The 27,912-nt window shown below is 60.0% G+C and overlaps 11 protein-coding genes across 11 annotated transcripts; 7 read left to right on the forward strand and 4 right to left on the reverse strand.

The window, feature by feature from the left end:
* Positions 1 to 570: 570 nt before the first annotated feature.
* Positions 571 to 2,290, forward strand: BKCO1_1300061 (glycosyltransferase family 69 protein; the record flags this gene model as incomplete). Its single annotated transcript, XM_020270945.1, has 2 exons — positions 571 to 1,189; positions 1,245 to 2,290. 2 exons carry the CDS (start codon positions 571 to 573, stop codon positions 2,288 to 2,290), a joined length of 1,665 nt encoding a protein of 554 aa, XP_020132327.1.
* Positions 2,291 to 3,097: 807 nt separating this feature from the next.
* On the forward strand, positions 3,098 to 5,004 carry BKCO1_1300062 (cytochrome p450; the record flags this gene model as incomplete). Its single annotated transcript, XM_020270946.1, has 3 exons — positions 3,098 to 3,320; positions 3,375 to 3,796; positions 3,859 to 5,004. The coding sequence occupies 3 exons, from the start codon at positions 3,098 to 3,100 to the stop codon at positions 5,002 to 5,004; spliced, it is 1,791 nt and encodes a 596-aa protein (XP_020132330.1).
* A 1,223-nt stretch (positions 5,005 to 6,227) lies between these two features.
* BKCO1_1300063 (px domain-containing protein) lies at positions 6,228 to 8,121 on the reverse strand (the record flags this gene model as incomplete). The annotated part of the gene is made up of 3 exons (XM_020270947.1): positions 6,228 to 7,089; positions 7,148 to 7,626; positions 7,684 to 8,121. The coding sequence occupies 3 exons, from the start codon at positions 8,119 to 8,121 to the stop codon at positions 6,228 to 6,230; spliced, it is 1,779 nt and encodes a 592-aa protein (XP_020132329.1).
* A 200-nt stretch (positions 8,122 to 8,321) lies between these two features.
* Positions 8,322 to 11,168, forward strand: BKCO1_1300064 (elongation factor g; the record flags this gene model as incomplete). The annotated part of the gene is made up of 3 exons (XM_020270948.1): positions 8,322 to 8,501; positions 8,557 to 8,617; positions 8,677 to 11,168. The coding sequence occupies 3 exons, from the start codon at positions 8,322 to 8,324 to the stop codon at positions 11,166 to 11,168; spliced, it is 2,733 nt and encodes a 910-aa protein (XP_020132324.1).
* Positions 11,169 to 12,348: 1,180 nt separating this feature from the next.
* On the reverse strand, positions 12,349 to 13,720 carry BKCO1_1300065 (rnp domain protein; the record flags this gene model as incomplete). Its single annotated transcript, XM_020270949.1, has 4 exons — positions 12,349 to 12,741; positions 12,795 to 13,085; positions 13,142 to 13,433; positions 13,485 to 13,720. 4 exons carry the CDS (start codon positions 13,718 to 13,720, stop codon positions 12,349 to 12,351), a joined length of 1,212 nt encoding a protein of 403 aa, XP_020132323.1.
* A 1,867-nt stretch (positions 13,721 to 15,587) lies between these two features.
* Positions 15,588 to 17,616, forward strand: BKCO1_1300066 (nadph-dependent fmn fad containing oxidoreductase; the record flags this gene model as incomplete). Its single annotated transcript, XM_020270950.1, has 3 exons — positions 15,588 to 15,895; positions 15,949 to 16,047; positions 16,107 to 17,616. The coding sequence occupies 3 exons, from the start codon at positions 15,588 to 15,590 to the stop codon at positions 17,614 to 17,616; spliced, it is 1,917 nt and encodes a 638-aa protein (XP_020132326.1).
* A 598-nt stretch (positions 17,617 to 18,214) lies between these two features.
* BKCO1_1300067 (uncharacterized protein) lies at positions 18,215 to 19,225 on the forward strand (the record flags this gene model as incomplete). Its single annotated transcript, XM_020270951.1, has 1 exon — positions 18,215 to 19,225. The coding sequence occupies one exon, from the start codon at positions 18,215 to 18,217 to the stop codon at positions 19,223 to 19,225; it is 1,011 nt and encodes a 336-aa protein (XP_020132325.1).
* Positions 19,226 to 19,407: 182 nt separating this feature from the next.
* On the reverse strand, positions 19,408 to 21,734 carry BKCO1_1300068 (peroxisomal membrane protein pex17; the record flags this gene model as incomplete). The annotated part of the gene is made up of 4 exons (XM_020270952.1): positions 19,408 to 20,480; positions 20,536 to 21,019; positions 21,074 to 21,608; positions 21,700 to 21,734. 4 exons carry the CDS (start codon positions 21,732 to 21,734, stop codon positions 19,408 to 19,410), a joined length of 2,127 nt encoding a protein of 708 aa, XP_020132332.1.
* A 273-nt stretch (positions 21,735 to 22,007) lies between these two features.
* Positions 22,008 to 22,536, forward strand: BKCO1_1300069 (uncharacterized protein; the record flags this gene model as incomplete). Its single annotated transcript, XM_020270953.1, has 3 exons — positions 22,008 to 22,012; positions 22,065 to 22,364; positions 22,416 to 22,536. 3 exons carry the CDS (start codon positions 22,008 to 22,010, stop codon positions 22,534 to 22,536), a joined length of 426 nt encoding a protein of 141 aa, XP_020132331.1.
* Positions 22,537 to 23,168: 632 nt separating this feature from the next.
* On the forward strand, positions 23,169 to 24,958 carry BKCO1_1300070 (mucin 68d; the record flags this gene model as incomplete). Its single annotated transcript, XM_020270955.1, has 2 exons — positions 23,169 to 23,715; positions 23,799 to 24,958. 2 exons carry the CDS (start codon positions 23,169 to 23,171, stop codon positions 24,956 to 24,958), a joined length of 1,707 nt encoding a protein of 568 aa, XP_020132393.1.
* A 1,017-nt stretch (positions 24,959 to 25,975) lies between these two features.
* Positions 25,976 to 27,807, reverse strand: BKCO1_1300071 (zinc carboxypeptidase; the record flags this gene model as incomplete). The annotated part of the gene is made up of 2 exons (XM_020270956.1): positions 25,976 to 27,346; positions 27,403 to 27,807. 2 exons carry the CDS (start codon positions 27,805 to 27,807, stop codon positions 25,976 to 25,978), a joined length of 1,776 nt encoding a protein of 591 aa, XP_020132394.1.
* Positions 27,808 to 27,912: the final 105 nt, after the last annotated feature.

Here is a 27,912-nt window from a genome sequence, read left to right on the forward strand (position 1 = left end):
ACGTTGCGCTGCGGTCCCCTATCGAGTAATAAGCTGCAGCGCTCGGTCCTCGGCTGGGCCAGCCGGGCGCAGCTGCGGCCCTTGAAACCCGTCCCAAGGCTCGATCGGTCGCGGCTGGCGGCCGTCGCAATCTTAAAGCCTAGATCCGCCTGAGACCGGCCCCTGCGACCGCCGCCCGTCGCTGTGAGTCTGTGACTCGCGGGCCGCACAATTTCGCGCACCGCTCAACCAGTCAGCCAAGTCAGCCAATACGGCGCAGGGCGGCGCGGACAGGGGGGGTGCTCGCTGGGGGCTGCGCCAATCTCCGCACGCTTGGTTGGACGCTTGCCAGACGCGCAACGCTGCGCACTGCCACCGTCATCTGCGCATCGCCCTCCGCCCTCCGCCCTCCGCCTTGTCGCTCTTTCGCCCAGCCAGGTTACCAAGGCGTCCAGTCGGCCTTTCCTCTCCTTCTTATTGCTGTCGTGCTCCGTCATCTTTTCCTTGCCCTCTTTCTTGCCCCAATTGCCGCGGTTCGCGCCTGACCCATCCCCTCCCACCAAACGCGGATGCTTCAGCGTCAAGCATAAAATGCCGTTCAACATGTCCCGGCCTCGTGCGCGCGCCCCGCGCTACGAGCCCCTTCGCCCGTCGTCGTCGTCCTCTGAAGACTCGGAGCGCTCCTTCCCCGAGAACTACTGCGACACGCCCAAATCGGAGGACCTCGACGACATCGCCGAAAGGACGTCGCGATGGGTGCCTCTCCGTTATATGCCCGCCATCAGAGGCGGCGCCGTCCACGAGGCCTACCACTACCGAAGCATGGCTAGGCTACGCAGACCTCGAAGGACAATCCTGCGATGCGTTCTCTGGTCTCTTGTTCTCCTTCCGTACCTTGTGTGTGTCCTGGTCGTCACCACCATGGTCTTGAGGCCCTCGTACACGCATGCGCCGGCGCACTACGACCAGCTGCGGGAGCGAGCCACGCAGTCGTTGGCACCAGGCCGCGGAAACGTGAACAACGAGAAGGTCTTCATTGCGTCAAGCATCTATGACGACGAGGGCATGTTGGCTGGTGGGGCGTGGGGCAAGGCTGTGTTGGATTTGGTGGATCTGCTCGGCCCGGAAAACGTCTATCTAAGCATTTACGAAAACGACCCCGAGCCGGCCGCGAAGCATGCCCTCGAGCAGTTCAAGGAGAGGGTCACCTGTGAGTAACGGGCGTCAATTGCGAAGAGACGCGGAATCGAAGCTAATCCGTCCAGGCAACTCCTCGATTGTTTCAGAGCATCTCCCCCTTGACGACGTGCGTCGAGTGACTGTGCCGAACGGCGAGAGGCGTATCAAGCGGATTGCATACCTCGCCGAGGTTCGGAACCGGGCCTTGCGGCCGCTGCAGAGCGCCGAGGTCACCTTCGACAAGGTGCTCTTCCTCAACGACGTGTATTTCGACCCTGTGGACGCCGCCCAGCTTCTCTTCTCCACCAATGTGGACGAGAACGGCCGTACCGACTACCGCGCTGCCTGCGCTGTGGATTTCATTAACCCTTTCAAATTCTACGACACGTTCGCGTCTCGGGATTTGGAAGGCCACAGCATGGGGATTCCGTTCTTCCCCTGGTTTGCCAGCGCCGGATACGACGCAACCAGGAACGACGTCATTGGCCAGAAGGATGCGGTGCGTGTTCGCAGCTGCTGGGGCGGTATGATAAGCTACGAAGCCAAGTGGTTCCAATCCACCGAGGCGCTCGCTTCGACGGATCCTTCCGAGGGCACTGCCTGGGGTGTAGCCACAGCCGCCGGACACAACGACCCACAGGTTCCGGCAAACAGCTCGGCCATCCGCTTCCGTTTTGAGGACCGTACATACTGGGACGCTTCCGAATGCTGCCTCGTCAATGCGGACATCCAGAAGCCGCGGGAACCTGGAGACCCGTACTCGGCCAGCGGAATCTACCTGAACCCCTACATCCGCACAGCTTACGACGAGCGCACTCTTTCGTGGCTGTGGCTGACTCGGCGGCCCGAGCGGCTCTATTCTCCGATCCACAACATCCTGAACTGGTTCGTGGGGTTCCCCGGGTTCAACCCGCGCCGGCTGCTGGAGCCCGGGCAAGAAATCACGGAGAAGGTGTGGGAGTACAACTCGCCGTACGAGGAGGGCAAGGACATGACGGGCCAGTGGAAAGAGGTCCAAACGATAGCTCCGCCCGGATTTTTCTGCGGAAGCAGGAAGCTGCTCGTGCTGGGGGAGAAGGAGGATGAGCCGAAGTGGATGAACCTTCCGGCGCCCTTGGACACTATTGTTTGATGCGCGGCATTATACACTTTAATTACTTCAGTCGACACTTTTCAGTCTCGCTTGGCGTTTAGCGGCCGAATGGGATGGCCCGGGGTGTAGAGCCTCGGTTGCATAGCGGAGGCGTTTCTTTACGGGAAAATTTGGAACAGCAACGAAGTCGGCACAAAGTGGGCTACTCTAGACCATTGGGGAATTAGAAGAGATACCAGGGCTTGCCTGGCTGAGGAGGCGGCCCACAACCAAGGCGGATTGTTGGATTAAGATGATGTAATAATAAGCCAAAGAGTATGTACTCTGAATTCCATTCTTGCTCGACACTTAAGCGTCGCCCTTGTCGCATGCAGGGTCTGCGGGGCTGCGGAGCCAAGCGCCACGAGCCTCTCAGCAGTCACGTGGCTCGCCTCAACGCGTGCTTGGGACAGCAGTGCAACGCAAGACGTCACTATTCTCCCCGCGCATCTGGTCCGAAACTCAATGTGCGCGAAGGCTCCACCGCGGGGCGACGAGGCACTGTCAGGAGGCTTATTGTTATCTGACTACATGATGACAGGGCCCTGGACGCGACTGCGCGATCTGTTGGGACCGACTAGGCGAGTGTGCGCAGCTTTGCGGCAAGTGCGGCGCTCGTATCATCGCGTCGTGCTCACCTCATGATACCAGCGACTTTCACGTGCCGATTCCTCAACATCTCCTCCCTCCTCCCTCGCCTCTCTCCCTTCCGTGCCCGCCAGTCTCCCTGCTTGTCCGGGCATTGGGCCCGCCGAAGTGGCTTATTTGATCTGGCAGTAATAATTCACGAGCGATGGCGAGAGAACGATGGATTCGCTTGATTGTTCCGCCCATCCTTCCCTCATCCTTGCCGCGGGCCTACTGCTGGCATACCTGGCTTACGGCGCCGTCTACCGTCTCTGCCTGAGCCCAGTTGCTCACTTCCCCGGCCCGCGCCTTGCCGCCTTGACCTTCTGGTATGAATTCTACTACGATGTGCTATGCTCTGGCCGCTACACATGGCGCATTGCGGAAATGCATAAGACATACGGTAAGCCGACCACCCGCCCTTTGCACATTCCGCTGGCTGAACCCGCTGCGTCAGGTCCCGTGGTGCGCATCAACCCGTACGAGCTCCACGTCAACGTACCGGACTTCTACGACACGCTGTACGCCTCGGCAGCAAGCGGCCGGCGCACCGAGAAGTGGAGGTGGTCGGCCAAGATGTTTGGCACGACGCAAGCGGCCGTGGGAACGGCCTCGCACGAACTCCACCGCCTGCGCCGAGCCGCCTTGAACCCTTTCTTCTCCCGCCGAAGTGTCGTCCGCCTGGAGCCTGTGATCCAAGCCAATGTCGACAAGCTGAGAGCCAGGCTTCATGGCTTCGCTGCCACCGGCCAGCACGTGAACTTGACCGATGCCTTCACGGCATTGAGCGCCGATGTCATTGGCGCCTTCGCCTTTGGCAAGCCCTACGGATTTTTGGATGCGGACGACTTCAATCCTGGCTGGCACAAGCTGATGCTCGTGAGTACAACAAGCCAATTGGGAAAAGACCCACCCGTATACTTACTTCTCTGTCACTCCAGGATCTCAGCAGAGGAACACATCTGATGAAGCAATTCGGCTGGCTGTACACCATCCTGACCTGCATCCCGCAAAGGCTCGTGTCCATCATCCACCCCCTCACCAAGGAGCTCTTCGACGTCCAAAACGGCATCACCGCCCAGATCGAAGAGATCAAAGCCAGCAAAACCAAGAACCCCTCCCCGTCGGACGCACCCCCCACCATCCTCCACGACCTCCTCGCCAACCCAAACAGCCGCCTCCCCCCACCCGAACTCGCCACCCCGCGCCTCACCGAAGAAGCCTTCACCCTCCTCGGCGCCGGCACCGTCACCACCGCCCACACCCTCTCCACAACCCTCTACCACCTCCTCGCCAACCCCTCCAAACTCTCCCGCCTCCGCTCCGAGCTCGCCCCCCTCTACCTCCCCAACCCCAACCCCAACCCCTCTTCCCCCAACTCCTCCTCCCCCTCGCCTTCCGAACCGCCACCACCGCCAACATGGACCCGCCTCGAGCGCCTCCCCTACCTCTCCGCCGTCCTCGCCGAGGGTCTCCGCCTCAGCTACGGCGTCTCCCATCGCCTGCCGCGCCTCTCGCCCGACGCCCCGCTGCGCGTCGTCCCCGGCGGCGCCCCCGAAGCCGTCGCCACCATCCCGCCCGGCACGCCTGTCAGCATGACGCAGATGTTCCTGCACGACGACGCGAGCATTTTCCCGGAGCCGGCGGCTTTTTGGCCGGAGCGGTGGCTCCTCCTCTCGGAGGGGCAGGAGGAGGAGGGGGAGGGGGAGGGGGAGGGGGAGGGGGATCGGAAAGAGGCGACGGAGGGAGGAGAGGCGACGGAGAGGGAAAGAGAGTTGGCGCGCATGCGGAGGTTCTTGGTGCCGTTCAGCAGGGGGACGCGGCAGTGCGTCGGGATGAACCTGGCGTACGCGGAGATGGTGCTGGCGCTGGCGGCGCTGGCGCGGCCCGGGTTGCGGCTGGAGCTGTGGGAGACGGGCGTCGAGGACGTGAGGGTCGCGCACGATTGGTTCAATCCGGCGCCGAGGGCGGGGAGTAAGGGGGTGAGGGTGTTGGTCAGGACGGAGGAAGAGGGGTTTGTTGGAGAAAATGGCAGAGAGGAGGAGGAGGAGGAGGAGGAGGAGGAGAAGGAGGCGTGCGTGAGGTAGGGTGGGTGGGTGGGGGGGTTGTCGGTCGTGGTGTTTGCGGTGCATGGGAATCTGGCTGTGTATGTAATGTAGACTTGAGGTTTACTAGATTTTGTGTAAAAGCTTTTAAGGAACTTTCCAGCTTTTGTGATGGCTGTATATACTATTTTATCACAGTGGAATCTACAGAAATATTTCCCGGACCTTCTCGAAGGTGAGGTTGCCATCTCGTGTTTCGTTCCCAGACAGACAATTACGGGCCAAAACCAACCTTTATGAACTACCTCGTTTCACTCTAGCAGTATGAACTATTGCACAACGCTTACAAGTCACAAAACGAGCGTCACGAAAAATCAAGATTAGTTTTAGTATCGAAACCTGACTCTTATATTTCTTCCAGTTCAAGTCTTGCTAGTTTTACTATTAAGCAGCACCTTTTATAGGCAGACCGCCAACAGTGGGGAGCGTCGGCATCTAGCCGGTTAGGGAGGGAAGGGGGGTTCGAAATAGATGGGTAGGTAGGTAGGTGGTTTGGCAAGCTTGGGACGGGTGGCCGTTCGTCTAAACAAGATGAAGTTTTCCTTCCGTGTTTATTTCTCTATGTTAGGAGATGAGAAGAGCTCGATAATTGTTGTAACACGTACCGAACAGGGAAAAAAGAAGAGGAGAGGAATTCAAGTAGTAGTAGTAGTAATAAGAGATATTCAACTATTTGAACATGTAACGGATGTCTCATTCTAGCTGTCCGAAGAGCAATCCTTCTCCCGTGTGTCCTCGCTGGAATAATGATGCCCCGGCGCTGTGCGATTAGGAAAAGGAGGAGCCAGTTTTACTATACCGAATCATCTTTTATTTGTTAACGCAGAAACATGCCATGTCCTCTCACTCGAGGAGAGAGTGAACAAACAGAGCAGCAGAAAACGCAAAAGAAAACCCATTTCAAAACTAATAACCGGGGGTGTTTAAAGCATGTTAGAAGGGAGAATAGTAAAAAGCTCCGTCCCGTCCCGTCCCGTCCCGTCCCATCACTCCCCGTCTCATCATCCCGTCCGTCCATCCGTCCATCCATCCGTCGTCCATTCATCCGTCGCAACCCATAGCATATACACAGTGACACCCCCCACCATACATTCCGACACCCCTTGTCCCCTTACCCGTGGGCAAAGAGACGACGCATCACGACCCTCTGGCCCCTCACCCCTCCTGGCTCAGTCCTCTGCCAGACCATCGTCTCTTCCCTCAAATTAAAAAGTGGTCGTCGCCAGCCTGCTCGCAGCATTCCTCGCGTCCACCCTATCGTCGTCCTCGTCACCTGCCAGCACTCCCTTCAGGCCAGGCTTGGCGGCGCTGGTCGCGCGCTTGCGGTGCAAAACCTCGCCGTCGTCGTCGTCGTCGTCGTCTTCCTCGGGCAAGGGCGGGGCGTTGAAGGAGCCGGCGCCGCTGATGCTGCGGTTGAGGCCGTCCGGGCGGCGGGGCACGCCGCTCCAGGCGTCGCCCTTGGGGCCCTGCGAGGAGGCGAGGCTGGAGCGGCGGATGTGCGGGGAGTGGGCCTCGCGGCCGAGGCGGGAGAGGCCGCCCGACGCGTCGATGGCGCGGATGTCCGGGCGGACTTGCTCGAGCGTGGCGAGGGTGCGCCGCTCCGCCTCGATCTGGCGCAGCACGTAGTCGCGGATCGCGGTGCGCATGTCGACCGACGTGCGCGTGAACCACTTGCGCCGTTCTTGCACCAGGTTGGCAGTCACCCGCGCGCACTTGGTGCCCAGGTACTGCTCGTGGCTGCGCGCCTCGTCGAGCGCCGAGATGGCCTCGTCGACCTTGTCGCGGCGCACAGACGAGCTGGCCTTCAGGCGGTCGGCGGCGGAGAGCTTGGAGCGCGTGGCTTGTTGGGCTTGCAGGAGCTCGCGCAGGAGGATGTGCCTGTTCGTGAGGGTCTCCTTCACGATGAAGGCGTCGTCCGAGTGGTACTTGAGCGGGTCCCCGATCGTGGTAGCTTCGGCGGTACCCTGAGCGGCATGGTAGTCTCCGACGGCTTGGATTACCTTTCCCATCCGGCGATATGCGTTGGCGAGACCGGGGTGGTTTTCTTGAACATGCATCTGCGTGAGTCTGACTCCCAGCTCTCCTTCAGCCAGGCCAAGAGCTTCTAGAAGTTAGCATTGTCCACTTGATGGATTCTGGTTGGAACGTGCCTCTCCGATGCTTGACCACTTTGTCGACCTTCTGGCCAGACTCCATGGTGTTCAGGTAGAACAACTTGACGATGGGTCTGGCCTCGGCCAATTCTGGCGTGTCGTCGGGCGGCGGCGCGAATTGCTTGATGTACTTGCGGCGCACGCCGGTAGCGGGCTGCTTGCGCCTGACGACGGGGCTGTAGCCAAAATCACTCTCGACAAAGAAGACCATCTCTTCATCGCGGATGAGGACCTCGTTGGCGCACACGACATTGAGCCATCTTTGTATCGAGGCCTTGACGCGTGCCTCGTCCTCCTCGGTACCAACACCAGCAGAAGTAATGGCCACGGGAACCGCGGGCACGAAAGTCTCCGGGTTCGCCGAGATCAAGTGCTCCTGGAGCTTGACGAACTCGGAGTGGAGGCGCCTGACATCGCGGAATTGAGTGGTGCGGAACTTGGGCAGGTTTGTCTGTACAGCATCAGGTCACTAGTCTCGTCCCGGCGGCAGTCGGATGTTGAGCCTTACGTAGACGTCGAATCGCAGAATGGGGTCCTTCCGGCCGGTCCGCTCCAGGCCCGTGACCTTTGCGTGCAGCTTGTAGTGGGGGACGTTCTGGCGCTGGCGCTGGCTGCCGTGGTAGCGCTGGGGCTCGGACCGGTGCTGCTGCTGCTGAGGCTGGGCTTGGTCGGGCGGTTGGGCATATTGCTGCGGGTGGTGGTCGGGTTGCTGGTGTTGGTGGCGCTGGGGGGACGGGGGGTATTCGTGGCCCTCGGGGGGCTGGAAGCCCTGGCTGGGCTCGTCGGCGAAGGGATGGTCGGCGGCGGCGGCATGGGTGTCGTGGTAGGGCGACTGCGGCGGGAGGGGCTCTGAGGGCACGTCGACATTCTCGCCGAAGGTGGCGCGGTGGGCCTGGGGCGACGAGGCCCAGGGCGACGAGTCTGACTCGGCGACCGAGTAGTCCATGGTGCCGGCTGGAGATTGGGGCGGGCGCGGGTGCGGAGGGCGGGATGGAGGTGCGGAGGGTCGCAGTGCTGCAGTGCTGGAGCCGGTCTTGGCTGACACGCCGCACATCGCTGCCTAGACCGGCCTAGCCCCGTCAAACGTCTTCATCCACCTCCGCCGCATTCCACCTCCACGCTGTCCCCGTCCGCAGTAGCTCAGCCATGGCCACTGGCATGATCCTGGGCCGCGCCTGGCGAGCCGGTCTTCGCGGGCGTAATGTAGCTTGCGCGCGAGCCTTGCACGTCTCGGCGTCGCACCGTGCCGCCCAGCCGGGCACCACCGCCTTGGAAAATGCCCTCCAGCGGACGCGGAACATTGGCATCATAGCCCACATTGACGCGGTACGCCGGGCCGCTGTTCTCCTACCCCCCGCGGATTGGGATTGACCGTGTGCAGGGCAAAACAACCACGACGGAGCGCATGCTCTACTACAGCGGCTTTACCCGGAGATTGGGAGGTACATCCCATCCGCCTTCCATTGTCTCCCCCCTCCATGTCTACTCACGCTCTGTCAAGATGTCGACGAGGGTTCCACCGTCACCGACTTCCTGCCAGCGGAACGGGCACGCGGCATCACGATCCAGTCCGCAGCCATCTCATTCCACTGGCCGCCGTTGGGCGCCACATCGGCGGCCGGGGCTGCCAAGGTGACGCAGCCAAGATCGACACTATCGCACAACATCAACCTCATCGACACTCCGGGCCACGCCGATTTTACCTTCGAGGTGCTTCGGTCCCTCCGGATCCTTGACGGCGCAGTCTGCATCCTGGACGGCGTTGCCGGCGTCGAAGCCCAGACGGAACAGGTCTGGAAGCAGGCCAACCAGTACCAGATCCCGCGCATCATCTTCGTCAACAAGCTCGACCGCGATGGAGCCGCTTTCGAGCGGACCATCAAAGAGATTGGTGTCCGGCTGCATGCCTGGCCTGCTGTCTGCCAGATCCCCTGGTGGAAAGACGGCACGGGGAAGCTGATTGGCGTGGGTGACGCGGTGAATCTGAGAGGCATGCTTTGGGAGGAAGGTGGTGATGGCAAGTCCATCAAGCTGCACTCCTTGGATGAGCTGGCGCTTGTCAACCCTGCCCTGGCTGCCGAGCTCAAGAAGGCGAGGGTTGCGCTTGTGGAGCTTTTGAGCGAGCATGACGACGAGATGGTCGAAAAGTTCCTCGAACACGATGAGGATCATCTCGCAATCCCAAGCTTGGAGGTCACCGAGTCTTTGAGGAGATGTATTCTCCAGCATCCGCAACGCGTAGTTCCCACCTTCGCTGGTGCGAGCTTCCGTAACATCGGAGTCCAACCCCTCCTAGATGCTGTCGTCGATCTTTTGCCATCCCCTGAAGAGCGCCCGGATGCCGAGGTCAAGCTGGGCTCTGTCCATGGAGGTCTGAAGGACCTCCTTAGCGGAAAGCTTGCTGTGTCCGCTGCACCTGAAAGTAACAAAAAGACGGCTGCAAAGGCGAAGACGCAAAACACCGCCTTGTTGTCCAAATTCCAAGCTTGTGCGCTGGCATTCAAGGTCGTCAACGATAATAAGCGTGGCGTCTTGGTATACGTCCGCGTCTACTCCGGCACCCTCACGCGCAACACAGTCCTCTTCAACACCAACCTCGGCCTTAACGAGAAGGTACCAAGGCTCTTGAAGATGTACGCCAACGACGCCGTCGAGGTCGACGAAATCCCCGCCGGTCAGATCGGCGTGATCCCAGGTCTCAAGCACGCCCGTACCGGAGACACCCTTATTGTATACAGCGGTGCGAATCCCAAGCACGGCCCTCCAGCACCATTCAACACTCTCCAGCTCCGACCCATTGCCGTTCCTCCGCCAGTCTTCTTCACCAGCGTCGAACCCTACAGCCTTTCCGAAGAGAGGCACCTTTCGGAAACCCTTGCCGTCCTCCTCCGTGAAGACCCCAGTCTGTCCGTCACGGTTGACCTGGAGAGCGGACAGACTCAGCTGGCCGGCATGGGCGAGCTGCACCTCGAGATCGCATGTGACCGGCTCCTCAACGACTTCAAGGCCAAAGCCTCCACCGGCTCCATCGAGATCAGCTACCGCGAAGCCGTCACCACCGCCTCCGGCCCCAGCACCGAATTCTTCTCACGCGAGGTCAGCGGCAAGGCCGCGCGCGCGGGATGCACCGCCAGCGTCTCCCCTCTCGACGCCTCAGAGGTCGACAACGTCGACGGAGAGGAAGACCCGCACACCACCACCCTCCCGCTCGACTCGCACAACCGCCTCACCGTCCACCACCCCACCATCGACACGACCGGCCGCCCCACATCCCCCGACGCCCCGGGCCTCCCAGAAACGCTACCCTTCCCCGTCGTCCTCGCCGCCCTCACGACGGGCGCCTCGGCCGCGCTGGCCCGGGGCCCGACGCACCGCTTCCCCCTGCACAGCACGGCCGTCGCCATCACGTTCGACCCGGCCACGCACATCCTGCCGGACACGACGCCGGCCGCGCTCTCGGGCGCCGCGCGCGCGGCCGTCGCCGCGGCCCTGCGCGCGGCCGCCGCCGCCGCCCTGGCGACGGACGGCAACGCCCTGATGGAGCCCGTCATGCGCGTCGCCATCGCCGTGCCCGACCACGACCTCGGCGCCGTGGTGCACGACATCAGCAGCGCGCGCGGCGGGCAGGTGCTATCGCTCGACGAGGAGGACGACGGCGCCGACGACAGCTCCTCCTCTTCCTCATCATCCTCCACCACATCCTCCTCCTCCGACCAACACGACCTCCCCCTCATCGACCCGCGGCACGTCTACGCCCCGCCGGACCCCTTCGGCAGCAGCGGCGGCAGCGGCGTGGTGGTCGGCGGCTCGCACGAGCGGCAGCGGCAGATCGCGGCGCGCGTGCCGCTCAAGGAGATGGTCGGCTACCTGAAGCACCTGCGCAGCCTGACAAAGGGGCGCGGCACCTTCGTCATGAGCGTCGACCGGTTCGAGCGCGTGTCCGGGCCGCGGCTGAAGGCGGTGCTGACGGCGTTGAGGGGAGGCGGGTATTGATTGGATGATGAAGAAGAAGAAGAAGAAAAATGTATGTGTATGTGTGTTTGAGATATATATGGCCGGGCTCCTACCTACCTACCTACCTACCCCAGCTGGGAGGGAGTGAAGCAGGGAGAAAGTAGAAGAAGAAGAACATTGTGTCGTAAAAATGGAAGAAGAAGGAGGAGGAAACTACGACGACATATTCTCCATTGCCTGCCCCCTTTAGTTTTTAGAGAGATGTTGCCCTGTATAATAAACCTTTCGGCATTGGCTGAACGGACGGGCCAATATTGCATGGCCGTGCTCCACTCCGCATAAAAAATCAATTATTCATACATTGGATGGAACAAAATTTCAGTGATTCGAACCATAGTTCTTGAACTTGCAAACAGAAGTTCGGGATGGTCAAGGTTGCACGAGTCGTAGCCGAGAAGCTGCGGCGATCCAGATACATGTAGTTCAATCTGGCACCAAGCTTATAGAGCGATGCTTTGATTGGACGAGTCTCTGAGCACGATCTCGGACACAATTAGTCCGACATGAGGTCCATGTTCCCACACTAAAAGGATCCCCACCATGGCTTGGCTGATGTCACTATCACGGCTATTTCGCGCTCGACTCCCAGCAGACGAGCACATTGACACACGAGCGGGACACTGTAGAATTCGTGGGGAAAAGCAACAACTTTTTCATTTTATCATAATTGCGTACCGCCATCAATCGACTGCGTTGCCATTGCAGAACAAGTACCCAGGCCGTCATCAAGAGAAAAGCAGAAAGGACAAAAAGGTGCTAGTATTACAGACATGGAAGCGAATCAAGTAGCGAAAAGAACCCTGAATCAGCATCTTCCTTGGCAGAAGAGAAAGAACAACAGGACGAGGAAAGACTTTGAAGATTATATTATTCAATATTTCTGTCATCGTGTTGTTGCTTTTCGCCGTATCCCGGCCTGCGGGCATGTAGAAGTCGAAAATCCTTTACCCGTTCAATCGTAAAGAAGAAGGTTCAAAGAAAGACGACTTTCATGCCTGTCGTGCCTCGCTCGAACTCCCTCGGAATCAAAACAGAATCGTAAAGAACTTTTCCCATTCCTTAAAAGACCTCGTGCAGAGAAGACGTGATCGATACATAGAGGGGAAAAGTGAAAAAGATGCCACTGTTTGCGGCCATCTTTTGCCTTCCAGCGCCTTGTCTAGGTGGAGGCGGCAGCGGGGGCGGCTTCGGCAGAGCCCTCGGCGGTCGAAGGAGCGGCCTCCTCGGTGGCAGGGGCGCCCTCAATCGGGGCCTCGGGAGCCTCGGTAGCATCGGCAGCCTCGGTAGCCTCGTGAGCATCCGGGGCGTCGTCCTCCTTGCCAGGGCTGTCGATGGCGACCTTGACAGCGATCTCGCGACCCTCAATTTCCTTGCCGTTCATCTCGGTGCAGGCCTTCTGCTGGAGCTCCTCCGAGGCGAGCGTGACGAAACCGAAACCACGGCCCTTGCGGGGCTCGTTGCGGGCCTGGAGCTTCTTGACCATGAAGCGGGGGATGGGGCGAAGGGCGATCTTGGCAGACTGGGGCTGGTAGTCCTTGAAGATCTCGAGAAGCTGGAAATAGTTAACGCTCAAGCTCAAAACACGACATCGATTGGGGCTCTGACCTTCTCCTCCCTCAGGTCGTACGGCAGGTTCGCGACCATGACCTTAGTCTTAGAGGGAACGCCGTCCTCGGGAGGACCGCGCTGCTTGCGCTCCCTCTGGACGTGGGTCTTTCCGGTCTTCGACGGATTGACGGTGATTGTGCCCTCGGCACCCTTCTCAGCGGTGAGCGCTTCGTTTGTCGTTTCGGTCAGGGGAGCAACTTGGCCAGGTACATTCGTGGGGGTGCTCGCCGCCGGGTCGGCAGCGGCCGCAGTCTCAGCAGCTCCATCTTGGTGGCCAGATTCATCAGACTAAAACAATTTCAGAATTAACGCTTTCCACCGGTACAAGCAAAAGTTGCACTTACGCGTCCACCACGGCCGGCACGACCGCCACGGCCACGACCGCGGCCGCGGCCACGGGTGGAGGTGCGGCGACGGTTGCCGCCGCTGCCATTGGCGCCCTCACCACCGCTGGCGGTGCCCTCGCCATGAGCCTCGGGCTTGCGAGCGAGCTGGATGGAAACCTTGCGATCGAGGATGGCCTTGCCGTTGAGCTCGGTAATGGCACGCTCGGCCTCAGTGGGCGTGGAGAGGTCGACGAAGGCGTAGCCGACGGGGCGGGTGGTGCGAGGGTTGGTCGGAATGGAGGTGGACTCGCTGCACGTGGCGTTAGCTCGGAGGGCGGCGCAGATGGAAAAGGCCACCTACACCAAGTAGTCCTTGAAGAACTCCTTCAACTCTCCCTCGGTGGTCGCGTACGCGAGGTTCCCAATGTAGAGTCGCCGACCCTCGGCGGCGCTGGCGATGACAGCCTCGTTCTCGGAGGCGTTGATGGGCTTGTCGCCGCCAGCACCGACGCTGGCGCCCTCGGCAGTGCCGGTGGGCTCGTTGAGGGTGGTGTTGGCCATCTGGGCGGTGGCGCTATCGACTTCAGGAGCGGACATGTTGGCTGGACGGTATGGAGGATGACACGAGCGTGGGCGTGAAGACCGTGTGGGCTGCGGAAGCTGGGCTTGTCCTGGTCGAGGCTCTGGAGCGGGAGGAGTGGTTGTCGATGACCGCCTGGAGTGGTGGGAAAATTGACGAGGGAGGTTGGAGTGGGAAGCTAAGTGCCCGATAGCTGGAGATTGAGCTTGGTCAGGAGAGAGATCTGGCTTGTTTGGTGTTTGACGGGGTGCGAAAGGGGAGGTGGTGCAGGCGTTGCTATGTCGAAATTTGTAGGCCCTCCGCCGCAGGTGCGCCCGGGCGAGCCGCTAGCCACATCTGGCGGCTGCGACCGGCATCCCTGCCCACCACACACCCCGGTTTGCCAGCGTCATCGCCCCAGCGAAGTGCGGTGAGTGCAAGTGCGCCCGCCTGCGCGTACCGACGTGTGCTGGGTGCTGGGGCCTGCGGCCGCCAGCGGGAGCCGCCCGCCGCCCGTCGTCCATGCGCGCGCGTGACTGCCCCTCCAGCCCCTCCAGATGCGCCCGCCCGCCGCTGCCAGCAGCTGGCGGAGCGGGCTCTAGTTGTCGCTGCGCGGAAGCAGGTACCATCCGCCCTGCAGGCAGCAGGGCCGCGCCAGAGACAGGCAGGCGCTGCAGGCGCTGCTGTGTGCTTCTCACCACGCGCCCACACTGTGCCATCGGCCTGCGCCGCGCGGGCCACCAACGCGCGCGGGACGCAGCAGGCTCAGTCTCGCCCAACCGCATCCCTTGTGCGCGCCATCAGGGGCGGTAGCAGCGTGCGGACAGCTCGCCAGCAGTGCACCCCTTTGCCGCCCGTCTCGCGCTGCTACTGGCTGCCCGCTTACCGCCTCGGACGGGCGCCGCCAGGTCCAGCAAGACCAGCAAGACCAGCAAGACCACTAGGACATTCCGATCGTGGGCGGAAATGGAGCGAATGCCGCGGCAGAGGCATTGGCAGGCCTGCGCTGTCGACGACGCGAGTGCTCTGGCCCTTCACCCAGCTGGTCGACGTCTGCCGGTGGCGGCGGAGCAGCAAGCCTAGCCGGCGCCTCATGGCACGGGCCCCGTGTTCCACTCAGCCCGCTCCACAAGCCGGAGATCTGCTCCGTCGCAATCGTTGCCGACGCCCACGCCACCGTTGGGACGCAATTCCGAAATCTGCTGGAACTCTTGGGGAGCCTAGTCCATGCGTGCCACGGGCCTTCGCCGCCGGGGCCTGCAATGCTGCCCAGAGGATGGCCAAGGTGCAGCTTGCTTTTGCCATTGAGGTTCAGCAAGGCCTCTGTGGGAGCGCAAGCGCAATGCACAGATCATTGATGTCAGAGAGGATCCCTCTCCATTTCTAAGGCTGGGAATGCCTGTGCCTGCAGATCAGCCTTGCGATCAGGGCACAAGGGCGTCGCCTAAGTGGCGAAGACTTCCACATCCGACATGGCTTCCGCTGCCCGTGATCTAGAGGCCGTTGGCAACCACGCCTCGTTGTGCGGTTCACTACTCATCGCGTCTGCCTCGTTTGCGGATGGCCATCGCGTTGTTGTTCGCGGGCCGGCAACGGCACCACGTCCTGCAGACAAATTTCATTCATCGTGCATCGGTATACTTGCGCTCATCACCGACTCCACGGCCTAAAAAAGCACAGCGACCAGTCCATACTGTGTCATGGACGAAAGGCCAATGGCGGCGCAAATTGATCAAGCAATGAGTCGCAGGTGGTAGCAAAATGTGCCCCGCCGCCTTCCGACCTCGCACTGATTTGCCCCGCCGCCAAACCTAAAAGCGCAGGCTCCAGGCCGATCTTCGCGCCTGATATCGCCGCAACACCAAAAAAGAACCCTCACCTCTCTACCATCTCTGCCCCGCCCCCATGGCTCACTCCGCCCTGGTGACGTACGGCTCCGAAACTGGAAACGCAGAGGAGCTTGCTGTTCAGCTGAGTCAGCTTACCCGCCGGCTGCGCATCTGGACTACCATCAAGCCGCTGAACGCTCTCACGCCACAGCATCTAAGCAACGCTTCAGTTGTCCTAATAGTCATATCCACCACTGGCCAAGGCGACTTACCGAGAAATGCCCAACTCCTTTTCCGAAAATTACGGAGTAAGAAGCTAGCACCAAATTGCTTGGAAAACTGTATCTTCACGTCGTTTGGGTTGGGCGACAGCTCGTATCCCCAGTATGTTCTCTGTCGAAGCAACATTCCATTTGAAATGCTCATGTTTCTCTCAGGTTTAACTGGGCGCATCGGAAGCTGGGCAACCGCATAGAACAGCTGGGCGCTCAGCGTCTCATTGAAGCTGGGGAAGCAGACGAGCAGCATCCTGAAGGGTAAGTCGGCTGCCTCCGAATTTATCATTCTTCCTTTCGCTGACCGCAGCTGCTCGAAGGGTTGATGCTACATTTCTGCCATGGGTAGACAAGCTTCGAGAGAAGCTGCTGGAAACATGCCCAGTCCCATCCGATGTCAAGCCGCTCGGCGACGATACTTTTCTTAAACCGAGATGGCTCCTCAAAATCCATGGCGACAATGGGGGAGCGAAGCTTGAACAGCAACCCCGGACTTTTGAGGATTTCTCAGACCTGGATTGTGCCCACGTTGGCCAGGAGCCCGATCATGAGCCCGCAGAAGTTGTGTCAAACACGCGAGTAACCTCTGAAGATCACTGGCAGGACGTTCGACAGATCAACATAAAATTCCCGCGACAAATACCGCGAGCAGATGCAAAAGGCAACGTCTTAGAAAAGCCGCGTGCATTTTACAGTCCAGGGGACATACTTGAGATCTACCCAAAGAATTTTTCTTCCGATGTCCAGGACTTCATTGATTTGCAGGGTTACGGATCCGTGGCCCACGCACCCCTGGACCTCCAATATGACTGGGAACAATTCGACAGCAGTCCTCCACGTGAACATCCTTTGGGCCGCGCCCCTTTCCACAATACTCTGTTTGGCCTTCTCACCAATCACCTCGATATCATGGCTGTGCCCCGCCGTTCGTTCTTCGCCCTAATCACCCACTTTGCATCCGATCCGGATCAAAAGGAGCGCCTTCAGGAATTCGCACGGCCGAATGATCCGGAGCTCATCGACGACTACTTCGACTACGCCACACGCCCACGCCGCAGCATTCTTGAAGTGTTGCAGGAGTTCACCAGTGTCAAGATCCCTTATGAGTACATTCTCGGTATAATCCCGTCCCTGAAACCCCGCCAGTTCAGCATCGCCAGCGCCGATCTGACAAGAACCGATCCGGCATCGACCGACTGCAACGTCACACTGCTCGTCGCCATCGTCAAATATCGCACCGTCATCAAGCGCATCAGGTGGGGCGTCTGCTCGCACTACCTCAGCGAGCTCAAGCCAGCCCAAAAACTGCGCGTGCAGCTCATCGAGGGCGCCATGCGCCTTTCCGACGAGGACCTCCAGGCCCCTTCCATCCTCATCGGGCCGGGCACAGGTGTCGCGCCTCTTCGCTCCATCATTCAGGGAAAGGAGCTCCTTCGCAGTCGCGATGCCGACGGCGCCGTGGCCCCCAACATGAACGACACGTTTCTCTTCTTCGGCAACCGCAACGCTGCGGCGGACTTCTTCTTCGCGGACGAGATGCGCGAGCGCGAGGCGAAGCAGAAGATGCACCTCGCCACGGCTTTCTCGCGGGACCAGCGGGAAAAGGTGTACATCCAGGATCGAGTCCGGGAGCACGGAAAGGTGATCTGGGACCTGCTTCAGAAGAGTGCGAGGATCTATTTGTGTGGGAGCTCAGGCAAAATGCCCGAGGCGGTGAGAAGGGCGTTGGAGGAGGTCATCAAGATCGAAGGAGGGATGAGTGTACCCGAGGCCGAGGAAACATTGAGGGGAATGGTCAAGGCGGGGAGGTTCAGACAGGAGACTTGGTAGTAATCCGCGCATTTCAGCGTTAGAGGTCGAAGAAGTTGGCCACGTATGACCCAGTGGTCAGTTTGGAAATTTTGTAACTTTCAAATAGGCGAGTTTCTTCTAAGAGAGCCCAACAGCAGGGATTATGAGACTTGAGTCCCGCTAATGATGCTATGCACTTCCTAGGTGAGCATTTGAACCCAGTAATCAGACGAATTCGTCGGCGTTTGAGACTCGCCTATGTCCAGACATTGGTGTAGTGAGTCTGGCAGTGACTCACCCGCGAGAACCATGGGTGATAACCATAGTAAAGTAGCTTAGCGTCACCTCTCTTGAATTCATATGGCCGTACCATGTGTTCAGAGTGAACCGGTAGCCCGGAGGGACGACCTGATCTGGTACAAACACAACAGTTTTGACTGCACGTGGTGTTCCCCAACCACGGTGCTGCAACACGCGGGTTGCAGACTCGTTCGGTGGGAGATGGCCAGTCAAAAATCAGCTGGTACTTAACACCTATATCAACTCCATTCGCTCCACTTCATCGGCTATTTCGTTTTCCCCATACATACCAACAGCCCGCCACGCCAGCACGATCTCAAGATCACGAAACAACACCATGGCCCAAAACGACAACCATGCCACCAGTGCTAGCACTGCCGTCATTCCCTACAGACACCGTTCGTCGTCAGACTCCACAGCCGACGCAAATAACATCGACAGTCGTCAAGTTCCCGAGCATGCCCTCACACCCCAGCCGCAACACGACATTGCAGCAGACCGCCCCCGACCAGGCTCTCCAGGGGCGGCGATAAAGCAAGAAGGACCCAGGACCACGCCCGCCACCACGCTCCCCAGAGCGCCCCGCAACGCAGCCGCCGGCCTCATGGGCCTCCCGACCGAAATCCGGCAACGGATCCTCGGCTTCGCCCTCAGCACGATCCCGCCGCTCCACCCCACCAACGGCGCCTACCTCGCCTCGCTGCCGGCCTCGCGCCGGGTCCGCACGCAAGCCGTGTGGGACAAGCGCGGCATCGCTACTCTGACACCGACCGGCCTCGACCCGAACTCGGCGGCGGCGGCGGGGCCCTCGTTCGACGACATGGAGAGATGGTCGTACCGGGCGCTGGGCCCGCTGTACCTCGTCAACCGGCGGCTGCACGCGGAGATGGCGTGGGCGGAGCGGGCGTGGCTGGGGCGGCGGGGGGTCGCGGAGCGGGGGGCGCTGTCGCTCGCGGGCTTCGCCGCGTGGACGGCCGCGCCGACGCCCGTCGACGGCATCCTGACGCTGTCCGTCGCCGTGAGCGCGCCGAAGAAGCCCGGCGGCCAGCTGGCCGGCGGCGGCTGGAACGGCGGCCATGGCGTGCGGTGGGACTGCGCCAAGCACATGCGGTTGTGGCGCGCGGCGGCGTTGCTGCTGCCGCCGCCGCCGCCGTCGTCGTCGGTGGCGACGAGGTACGGGATCGAGGCGGTCGAGATAGTGCATGCTCGGTGCTATTTGGAGCGGACGAACTTCATAAAGGATCAGCCGATGGTCAGTATGATGGAGATGGCCAGGCTGCAGGTCTTACTGCTCATACGGCTGGGACTTCCGATGCAGAGAGTGAGGATAAACTGGGAGTGGGACTAGAAGCAGAGAGGAGATTCCAAGGGTCTCCATCCCAGAGTCCACATATGCCTCAACAAACAACTCGAAGCCAAATTAAATCTCGATTGCGAAAACGACCTGGTATCTTTAGAACAAAATTACACGGAAAAGGGAGGGGAAAAAGAAAGAAAGAAAGAAACTCTTACAAACGGCACCCGCTCCCGTCAAAGCTTGCTCTCCCTCGGCTTTCCCTCTTCCAGGCCCTCCACGGACCCTTTCTCCGGTAGCGCACCACTCATCAAAAACCGCTCCCCACGCTCCTCCTTGGCCGCCGCCGCCGCCGCCGCGTCCCCACCACTTTCATCACCAAAAAAGACCCTCTCCCTCCCGCCCTTCGTGCTCCACCACGCCACCGCCACCATGCTCCTCTCGGGATCCATCTCCCCGCTCACCAAGATCTCCCAGAAGCGCCTCCTCACCGCGCTCTTCAGCTCGTCCCCCTCCACCCTGTTCGCCAGCTCCGCGCACAGCGGCAGCCACTCCTCGAGCAGCGGCACGGGCAGGATGGGCAGGGCGTCGAGCAGCGTGAGCACGAGGACGGCCTGCTCGCTCAGCGGCGCCTCGCCCTCGGGCACCCTCTCCGCGTCGGCCGGGCCCGGCGCCGGAAAGTTGGCCGTGGGGAGCGGTGTAGACGGGGCGGAGAGGGCGCGGTGGTGGACGACCTCGCAGAGGATGGCGGGAAGGTCGGGTTGGGAGGAGGACAGCGGGGACGGAGGTGCCGTGACGCGCAAGAGGGTTTTGAATGCGAGGCGGAACTGGCGAGGGGAGAGGTTTGTTGGGAAGGCGGTGAAGAGGGACGATACGTAGAAGGGGAGGTGTTTGGCGGAGACCTGACTTGCGGATGACGGCGCAGAGAGAACGGAGAGCATGACGCTGTGCGCTGCCTCGAAAAGAGGCAAGAGATGGCGCGCCCCGCCGGTGCTCAGGTATGGTGTAGCAGCAGATACGAGCAGGTCCTCATTTGTTTGCGGAGAAAGGACGAGGGGAAAGTGCTCTGCGGTGTTGAGAAAATAAAGATCGTGACAGCGGTCCAGAGGATTGCTTGGAATAGTCCCAAGAGTCGCCGGACGTATGGATTTGAGGAACGCGTCTGCCTGGAGAGGATATTGTGCGAGAATGTCAATGGCCGTAAGATACACAAATGTGTGCTGGGAAAACGCATGAGCACCGATGCGAGAGGTGATGAAGTAGAGGTTGCGGAGAATGTTGAGTGCGTGCGTCACAATGACTGGAGCCACTGTGGATAATTAGTACTGAAAGGCTGCGTGCTTCCGAGGCATATCTCAACTCACCACTGTCCGCAGCCAATGCACTGTCGCCAAGCATGCGACCCAATGTGCTTCTCAGGATGATGACGGTAGCAAAGAGGGCATTCTTCAGGAGTCTCCAAAGCAGTGGGGATGTGGTTCTGATGGTCTCTAGATGCAGACGTTCCGATTCTTCAGAGAGATCAACTGCAGAGAGCTTGTTCTGCCGCCACTGCAGAGTAAGAGCCCGAGCGAACCCAGCGAGGTCGTCCATCATTGTTTGGACTAGCCAAGCATCCCGAACGTTTTCCACTGTATGGGAGACGAGTCTGGAGAAGGGCCCCATGGATACCATCAGCGGACGGGCTGTGATGCGCTGTATTTGATGAAATGAAGACGACTGTGCCGACCAGTTCAGCTTTTGGCCCGCCTCTTCCACGACATCAGGGTCTACAGTGCCCAGGAAGTAAGCGGACTGGAAGCCTTCGTTGCTGAAAAAGGCGGTTCCGATTAGGACTGGCAGCAAGAGCTGTTGATTCATCAGTATGATTGATTACCATAACACAACATCATAGCAACTCACATCGTAGTTCACTTGGGCCTTCTCGGCTCCCGACAATACCGGGAATGTGTGGTTGAGTACCAATGCAATGCAATGGGCCCCAAGCTCGTCGCCGTCCCTGACATCTACGAGCGCCAAATTGGTTGCTTGCACGAGCGCGCCCTGAAGCTTTGCTTCCACGCCAGATGGCAGCCGACAGTCCTCTTCAGCGCCGGATCCCAGCAGCAGTCCCCCCAAAACCAGCAAATGTTTCCAGCGCGGAGAACGTTCGTCGGCGCCTCTGACCACTGCGGTAGCCCAGTCCTCTGTCGGCATGCCACCGCCCACTGGCATCTGTCCCAGCAATGGCGGCTTGGCGGTGCCTTCCTTGACGTCCCGTTCGTGCTGAAGTATGGTAAGAGTCGCGGAGTGGAAGAGGCTCATTACACCGCGACAGGTGCGTAGGCCGTCGGGACGCTCCCATATCGCCGGGGCGGACAGAAGCTGCGAGACGAGAAGCTGGATGTTCAACGGATTCGTGAGGGTGGTGAGGAGCGACGCGGCGGTTGCGAGCAACCTGATAGCTATGTCAGTATCGTGTGGTGTTGAGCAGCAGGTGCGGGCCTTGCCTGGGGGTATCCTGCTGGTCGGTCCATGTCTGCAGGGACCGCAAGAGGGTCTCGAGCAATCGGTCAGCCGGCATGATGGAGACAGCTGCGGAATGGGATGCGCAGTGCAGCTATCGCGCATGACGGCGAGCTTGCGGCGGATGTGACGGCGGCGCGGGTGAGCCGAGGCCCCAGACGCGGGCAGGCATCGCCGGGTAGGTAGGGCGCAGGGCGCAGGGGCGCAGGGGCGCAGGGGCCAGCCACCACGGCATAGGGCCGACCTACCCGAGCTGCGGCCATCGCTCCCCGACGTCAGTCCTTGGCTCCGACATCAACCTGCGCCATGTGAGGCGCATCGCCGGCTCAACATGAGGTGAGTTCGGGTCCGTTGCTTGCAGGCGCCCCGGATTAACACGTGACCCCAGCTTCGTCTACCGCACGAGCAACGCCGCTCCGGCCGATTACGAGACTCCCCCCTTCCCGTCGCTCTATTGGCCCTTCCCCGTGCGCGGCCACCAGGCTTACTACCTCTATGATCCTGGCGACGTGTGGCGCTTCACCTTGCTGTGGACCCTGATCTTCTATGGCGCCGTCCACATCGCCACATCAGGCTACGCCATCATCGTGCAGTGGCGCAACTGGAAGGTCATTTGGATCATTCCTGTCATCTTCTGTGTCATAGGCGGCATTGAAGCCGTCATAGCCGGGAGCATTGTCGGCGGGTTGTGGGTGCGCTCAGCCTACTATGAGGACCGGGAAACTGACTTGTTCCATAGACTGGGTGGCGTGTACAACGCTGGCTATTACAACATGTCAACGTGGATCCCTTTTGTCTGGGGGCTGATCAATACCTTGGTCCTCATCCTGTCCTCGTTTGCCATACAGGGCGCCCTTTGATCCGCCAAATGTTGAATTCAGAAATCCATTTCATTCACGGCGGCCGCTACGCGCGCGCCCGCCAGCTACTCCCCAGGCGCAACCCAGGTCCTTGTACGTATAAACACGTCTTACAACAGCGTTTCGTCACTGATAGTGCTTGTAGACTGGGGTAGAAAGAGGACGAAGTTGGTTTTCTGGCGGCAATAGGCCCCATGAGTTGAACATACCAAGGAAGGATTTAGTACACTTGCCCGACGAGGGTAGGAACGTAGACTTCGTGCAAAAAGCTTCTTTGTGATGTTTGCCTCACCTGTGTACTCATGTTCTATCAAGGGCTAGTATTTGGTAGTCACTGTCAGCGCTGCTTGTTCGCCCGTCTACGGGGTCAGTCAGTTCGATATTGCAGTAGTTGAAGCCCTCGTCCGGATCCTCTTGTTCACATTCTTCTCCTGCACCCTCGCCTTCACTGTTCGGCAAAACGTCGCCCCGCGCTAACCAACGCTTCAGAATATCTTGTGCTTCTCACTCACTCTTCCCTTCTTCTTCGCCTCCTCAACCTTTCCTGAACTGGCCGCGTCTGGTTCTACCCGCAATCCAGGTTCAACGCCACGCTCCTACTCTGTATCCTGACTGTCTACTGTGAAAGCACCATGGTGGACAAGCAGCCTAGCCTTCGCCAGAGGATCCTTCGCGGACGCCGCACGTCGAGCGACTCAGACTCCGCCTCGGACAGCTCACACTCCAAGAAAGATCTCGCCAGCAGCGCCAACAGTCTGTCTCCGGCGCAGCCTGTGGCACGCCCTCCTTCTCGCTCTCCAAGCGCCCGTGTGCCCAAGAAGCTGCAAAAGAAGCGTTCGAGTACCGACAGCCTCGCCGCCTCACCCTCGCTTATGCCGTTCCAAGAGCAGCACGACAAGCCATCTGGAAGTGAGGCCACCGAGTCAGCTGATTTGGGCAGATCTCGCGCCGATGGCCGTCGCCAAGAGCGCCGCAAGCTGGAAACCATCGGCCCCAGACTTACTGTCAACACCAGCTCGCTCGCCGAGGACAGCTACGAGGAACACGGCGATGGCCTTTCTCTGATGGAAGTGTCACCATTGTCCATCAACAAAGAGTCACCCATGTCCGAACTCATGGATGAGGGCAACAGCGAGCCTCGCAAGTCGGGTGGTCTAGCTCTTGACGAGAAGACAGATTGTAAGTACAAAGCTCTGTTTGATCAATGACAAGTGTTCCAAGCACACAGGCACACGGGAGAACAAAGATAACCGCTGTCCCAGTGCTCATCTTTGATCATTTACCTTCCTTCACCATCCGTCTGCCAGACTCTACAGTGGATGTATCTCTCACGGTGAACTTAGCAATCAACACGCCCGACTACAACGACCCCAACCCCCGTGTTGGTCGTCTCACTGCCCTTGCCCGTGCCCGCGTCAAGGCGCTTCAAAAGCTCCGCGCACAGTCTCCGGTCTCGCCTCCTCGCGACCGAGAGAATAAGACTAGGGACAGCCCGGTCTCCCCGCTTGAAGACTCTTCAGACGGCTCTTCCACGGACCAGGACGCTCCTCTTCTCCCCCATGAGCGCATGGAAACGCCCAGCAAGACCGGAGAGAGCAGCTCAGCCACCAAGTATCTCGGCCCTGCTTCTGCCGGCAAGCTCAGGAAGAAGCCCTCGACGAAGAGCAAGATCCCGACGCTCAAGCTCAACACCAAGACCACGGCCTCCACCGACGCCACCAACGAGCGTGACAACAACGCCGAGCACCAGGACAGCAAAGCCGAAGAAGACGCCGCCAACATCCGCCACGACGCCATCGCGGCCGAGAACGCGCTGCTCGAGACGCTGCGCCGCCTCACGTCCCGCAAGCAGCCGACGACCGACACCGAGATCCGCGCCGCCACCGACGAGGTCCTGCGCACCGCCGCCTCCGTCCTCGACCTGGGCCCGCGCTCGCCCGTGCCGCCGTCGTCGTCTCAACCGCGCTCTCCTTCCTCCTCGACCGCCGGCCAGCTGCTCCCCCCCGCGCCCGAGGTCCCGGACGTGCCCACCGCCAACCCCCCGCACTCCCCGACCTGCGGCTGCGGCGGCACCGGCACCGGCGCCGACACCGGCAGTCGCCGCAGCCTGCTGGAGGACGTCAACGAAGAGGACGACGCTACCGACAAGCATGTGCAGCAGCAGCAGCAGCACAGGGGCCATGGGCGTCTGCCCGGCAGGAAGCGGCAGCAGGCGGCCGTGGGCAGCGAGCGCGTCCGGCACCCGGTCAACGTGACGTACGACCGCCCGATCATGCTGGCGGCGGGCGTCTCGCAGCGCGGCTTCCGCCGCTGGAAGTGCTGCCGCTGCCACCGCTATACGCACTACGAGAATCACGTGTGCAGCAAGCTCGACTGCCTGCACGCGCGCTGCGAGACGCGCTGCGAGACGTTTGAGCCGTGAGTGGTTGGTTGGGGAGGGGTTTCTTGTGTGTGTGCTTGTACGCGTGGATGGAAGAGGGGTTTGAAGGTGATTCACGATGGGGGACGATGACTTTACGAGTATACGATGATGGTCAAGGTTTTCACAGAGTGCTGTGGGGAAAAGACTCGGCGGATTACTGCTATGGAAACGAACTCGGGTTCGATTTTTGACTTTTGGCCACAGCAAAGGAAGCTATGTGGTTGATCAGCATGGGAACATCTGCAGAAGGGGAAGCCTCTCGTTGCTTGATTGCTTCTCCTCATTCAAGCGACTTTAGAAGAGAGGAAGCCCGTAGAAAGTGCCTGTTCCTGATCCGTCTCCCTCATCGCGCGTGAAACACATGAGTTGATGGTCGCGTTCTTCTGGTGGGGTTTGAGCAGAGAAAGCTGTATGGAAGGGTTAAGCTGTGGAATGAAGGAGATAGCTGACCGGTGAGCAGAAAGTACCTTCTTCCCTTTTCGATTTAGCCTTCTCCCACTGTTCGAGCATTCTTGGTAGTCTGTATGGGAGAAGCTGGGAACGAATCCACGAAAGGACTCGGGAAATGCATACGGGTCCATGTCTTCTCTCAGGTCGATAAAGGACGACTTCACAGCAGATGGAGAAGGATTCGAGCCCCCTGAGTCTCGCAGAGGACGCTACACTCTGTGGCTTCAGTTTTGGAGCGCGCTAGGGAAGAGGGGAGTCCACAGTTGTCTCATTATTGGGATTGCCATCGTGGTGTAGTACATACAAGGAACGACAACTCGGCAGGTACAGTCCCAAAAGGGCAGCCGCTTGAAGTAGTCCCGAAGAGCAATTTTGTATTTACTCCGAACCAAGAATTTTGTGTTGGCGTGTCGAACAAGAAAAGACGCCGCCAATATCATACAATGCAATAGACGCCGAGCGACACTCATTAAAGGCCCAAGATCGTGACAATTCCTTATGATCAGTGTTGACGGGAGTGAATTAATGAAAGAAAGAAACCAACCAGAAGTTTGGAACAGGAGATGGTTAACGTCTCCTGCGGCGCCTCAACTCCCACTCGGTCTCGTCATTATCGGCCAACTCGTCGAGGAGTGCCTCCAAATCAAGCACATCCTCATCCTCATCGCCGTCAAGCGGAAACATCTGGGTTGAAGGTTGGGTCGTGACTGCAAGCTCGGATGTCAAATCCGTCTCCTCGTCTTCGGCCATGAAGCCGATGTCGCCCAACAAGAAATGACCGAGGTAGTAGACTGCATCCAAGACCTCTTTACCGGTCGGTATAATGTTCTCCTTGGGCAATAGGAACCCGTAGCTACCTGTGTCACGTAGCTTGATCTGGTACGAGTATTTGACACCGAGCTGGTGGTAGAAGTAGTCGAGGGCGCTGCCGCCACCGGTCTCGATACGCGGAAGGTACGTCCTCTGATCTTTGTCCTTGCCGGTGTATGCGACATTGCCCTCGCACGCCGACGCCGCCTTGTAGGAATGGCCGTTTTTGGAGACACGAATGGCTTTGGCAAGACCGAGGGCGACCTCCTCGAGGTCTTCAAGCGTAGGCGGCTGTTCGGCACAAGAGTACGAGTACGGATACAGAACCTGCTCCGAATAGGAGTGGAGATCCAGAAACGCTACGAAATCGGCATTGTTCTGCTCTGTTTCGTTCTTGGCCCAGTCCGCGAACCGTTTGGCCTCGACAGCCTCGAACGGCTCATCTCCGGCGTAGCTTTCGGAGCAGGGGTTGCTCCTTGTGAACTCGCCATCCCAATGGAAGTCGTAAGAGCGGTCAAGGTCAATGCCCTGGCAGAAGCGGAGGGATGTCATTTGCCTGTTTTTGCGCCACAGGCGGTCCGTCTCCCAGGTGTAGACGTAGCCATCCGGGTTCAAAGTCGGAACAAATATCCAGTCGAAAGCTTCCAGCAGAGCAGTGGTTGTAGCCGACTTACCGTAAGAGGTGATCAGCGAGTAAGCGAGATAGTTCACGGTGCTCACGCTGATCCACTCGCGAGCATGGGAGCCTCCGGTGATGAGAATAGTCTTGCGCGGCGTGCTATCCTGGTCCCTATTCGTGGGGTGGACGCCTACCCTCAGCGCAGGAATATCGCGGCCCTCGTAGGATATGCCGACGTTTATGAGCTTCGTGTGGGTTGTGAAGAGCGATTCCATGAGGCGCAGCCACGGCATAATGACGGACAGCGGCTGGTAGTCGCGGAAGAACAGATTGGTCTGCGCATTCTGCGAAGAGCGCAGCGAATGCGAAAATGGCTCACGGGACGGGATGGAGTCAGGGTCGGTCGCGGGATACGAGTCGAAGATGGCCTGGGCGAGATCGTGGTCGCGCATCAGCGGCGCATGGGCGTCTTGGAGCGAGGCAGGCAGCAGCCCAAGCAGCGAAGGCACCTGGGGAAAGATCAATCAGAAGCCGTTTCTCTCGAGGGCACAGTCGCAGCGCTCACCACGTCCTTCGCTATCCGAATGTCGACCCAATTCTCGCTGGACTCCCACACGTCGAGGAAGAGCGTGTTGGCGGCCTCGCCAAGCTTGCGGGCCTCGTGCTCGGTGCTCACGTTGAAGCGCAGCACCATGTCGTCGCCATAGCGGGCCAGCAGCTTGCCCGGCGGCGACACGCGGCCGCCTCTGGCGCTGGCATCGAGGGCGGCAGCGCCGCGGGATGTCGCGGAGCTGGGCGGGCCCCAGAGGGCCGTCAGGACGCGGTCGGAGAGCTTACGCCACGACGGCCGGGTGTCGGGCTGCTGGAGCGGCGAGGCGCAGTGCTGGTCGAAACGGGAGGGCCCGGCAGCGGCAAGCGCAGGCGCGCACAGAAATAGAAGGCCGGCGTTGGTGAAGACGTGGACGCGCATGGCGGGCTCCGGGATGGTGCGGACTGCGGATGCGAGCGCGTGCTGAGCTGCAGCGCGGCGTGTACGTAAAGGTCGTTTGGGAGTCTGGGACAGGCTGCGGGCCGG

This window comes from Diplodia corticola (genome assembly GCF_001883845.1).
Source record: "Diplodia corticola strain CBS 112549 chromosome Unknown scaffold13, whole genome shotgun sequence".
Taxonomy (NCBI): domain Eukaryota; kingdom Fungi; phylum Ascomycota; class Dothideomycetes; order Botryosphaeriales; family Botryosphaeriaceae; genus Diplodia; species Diplodia corticola.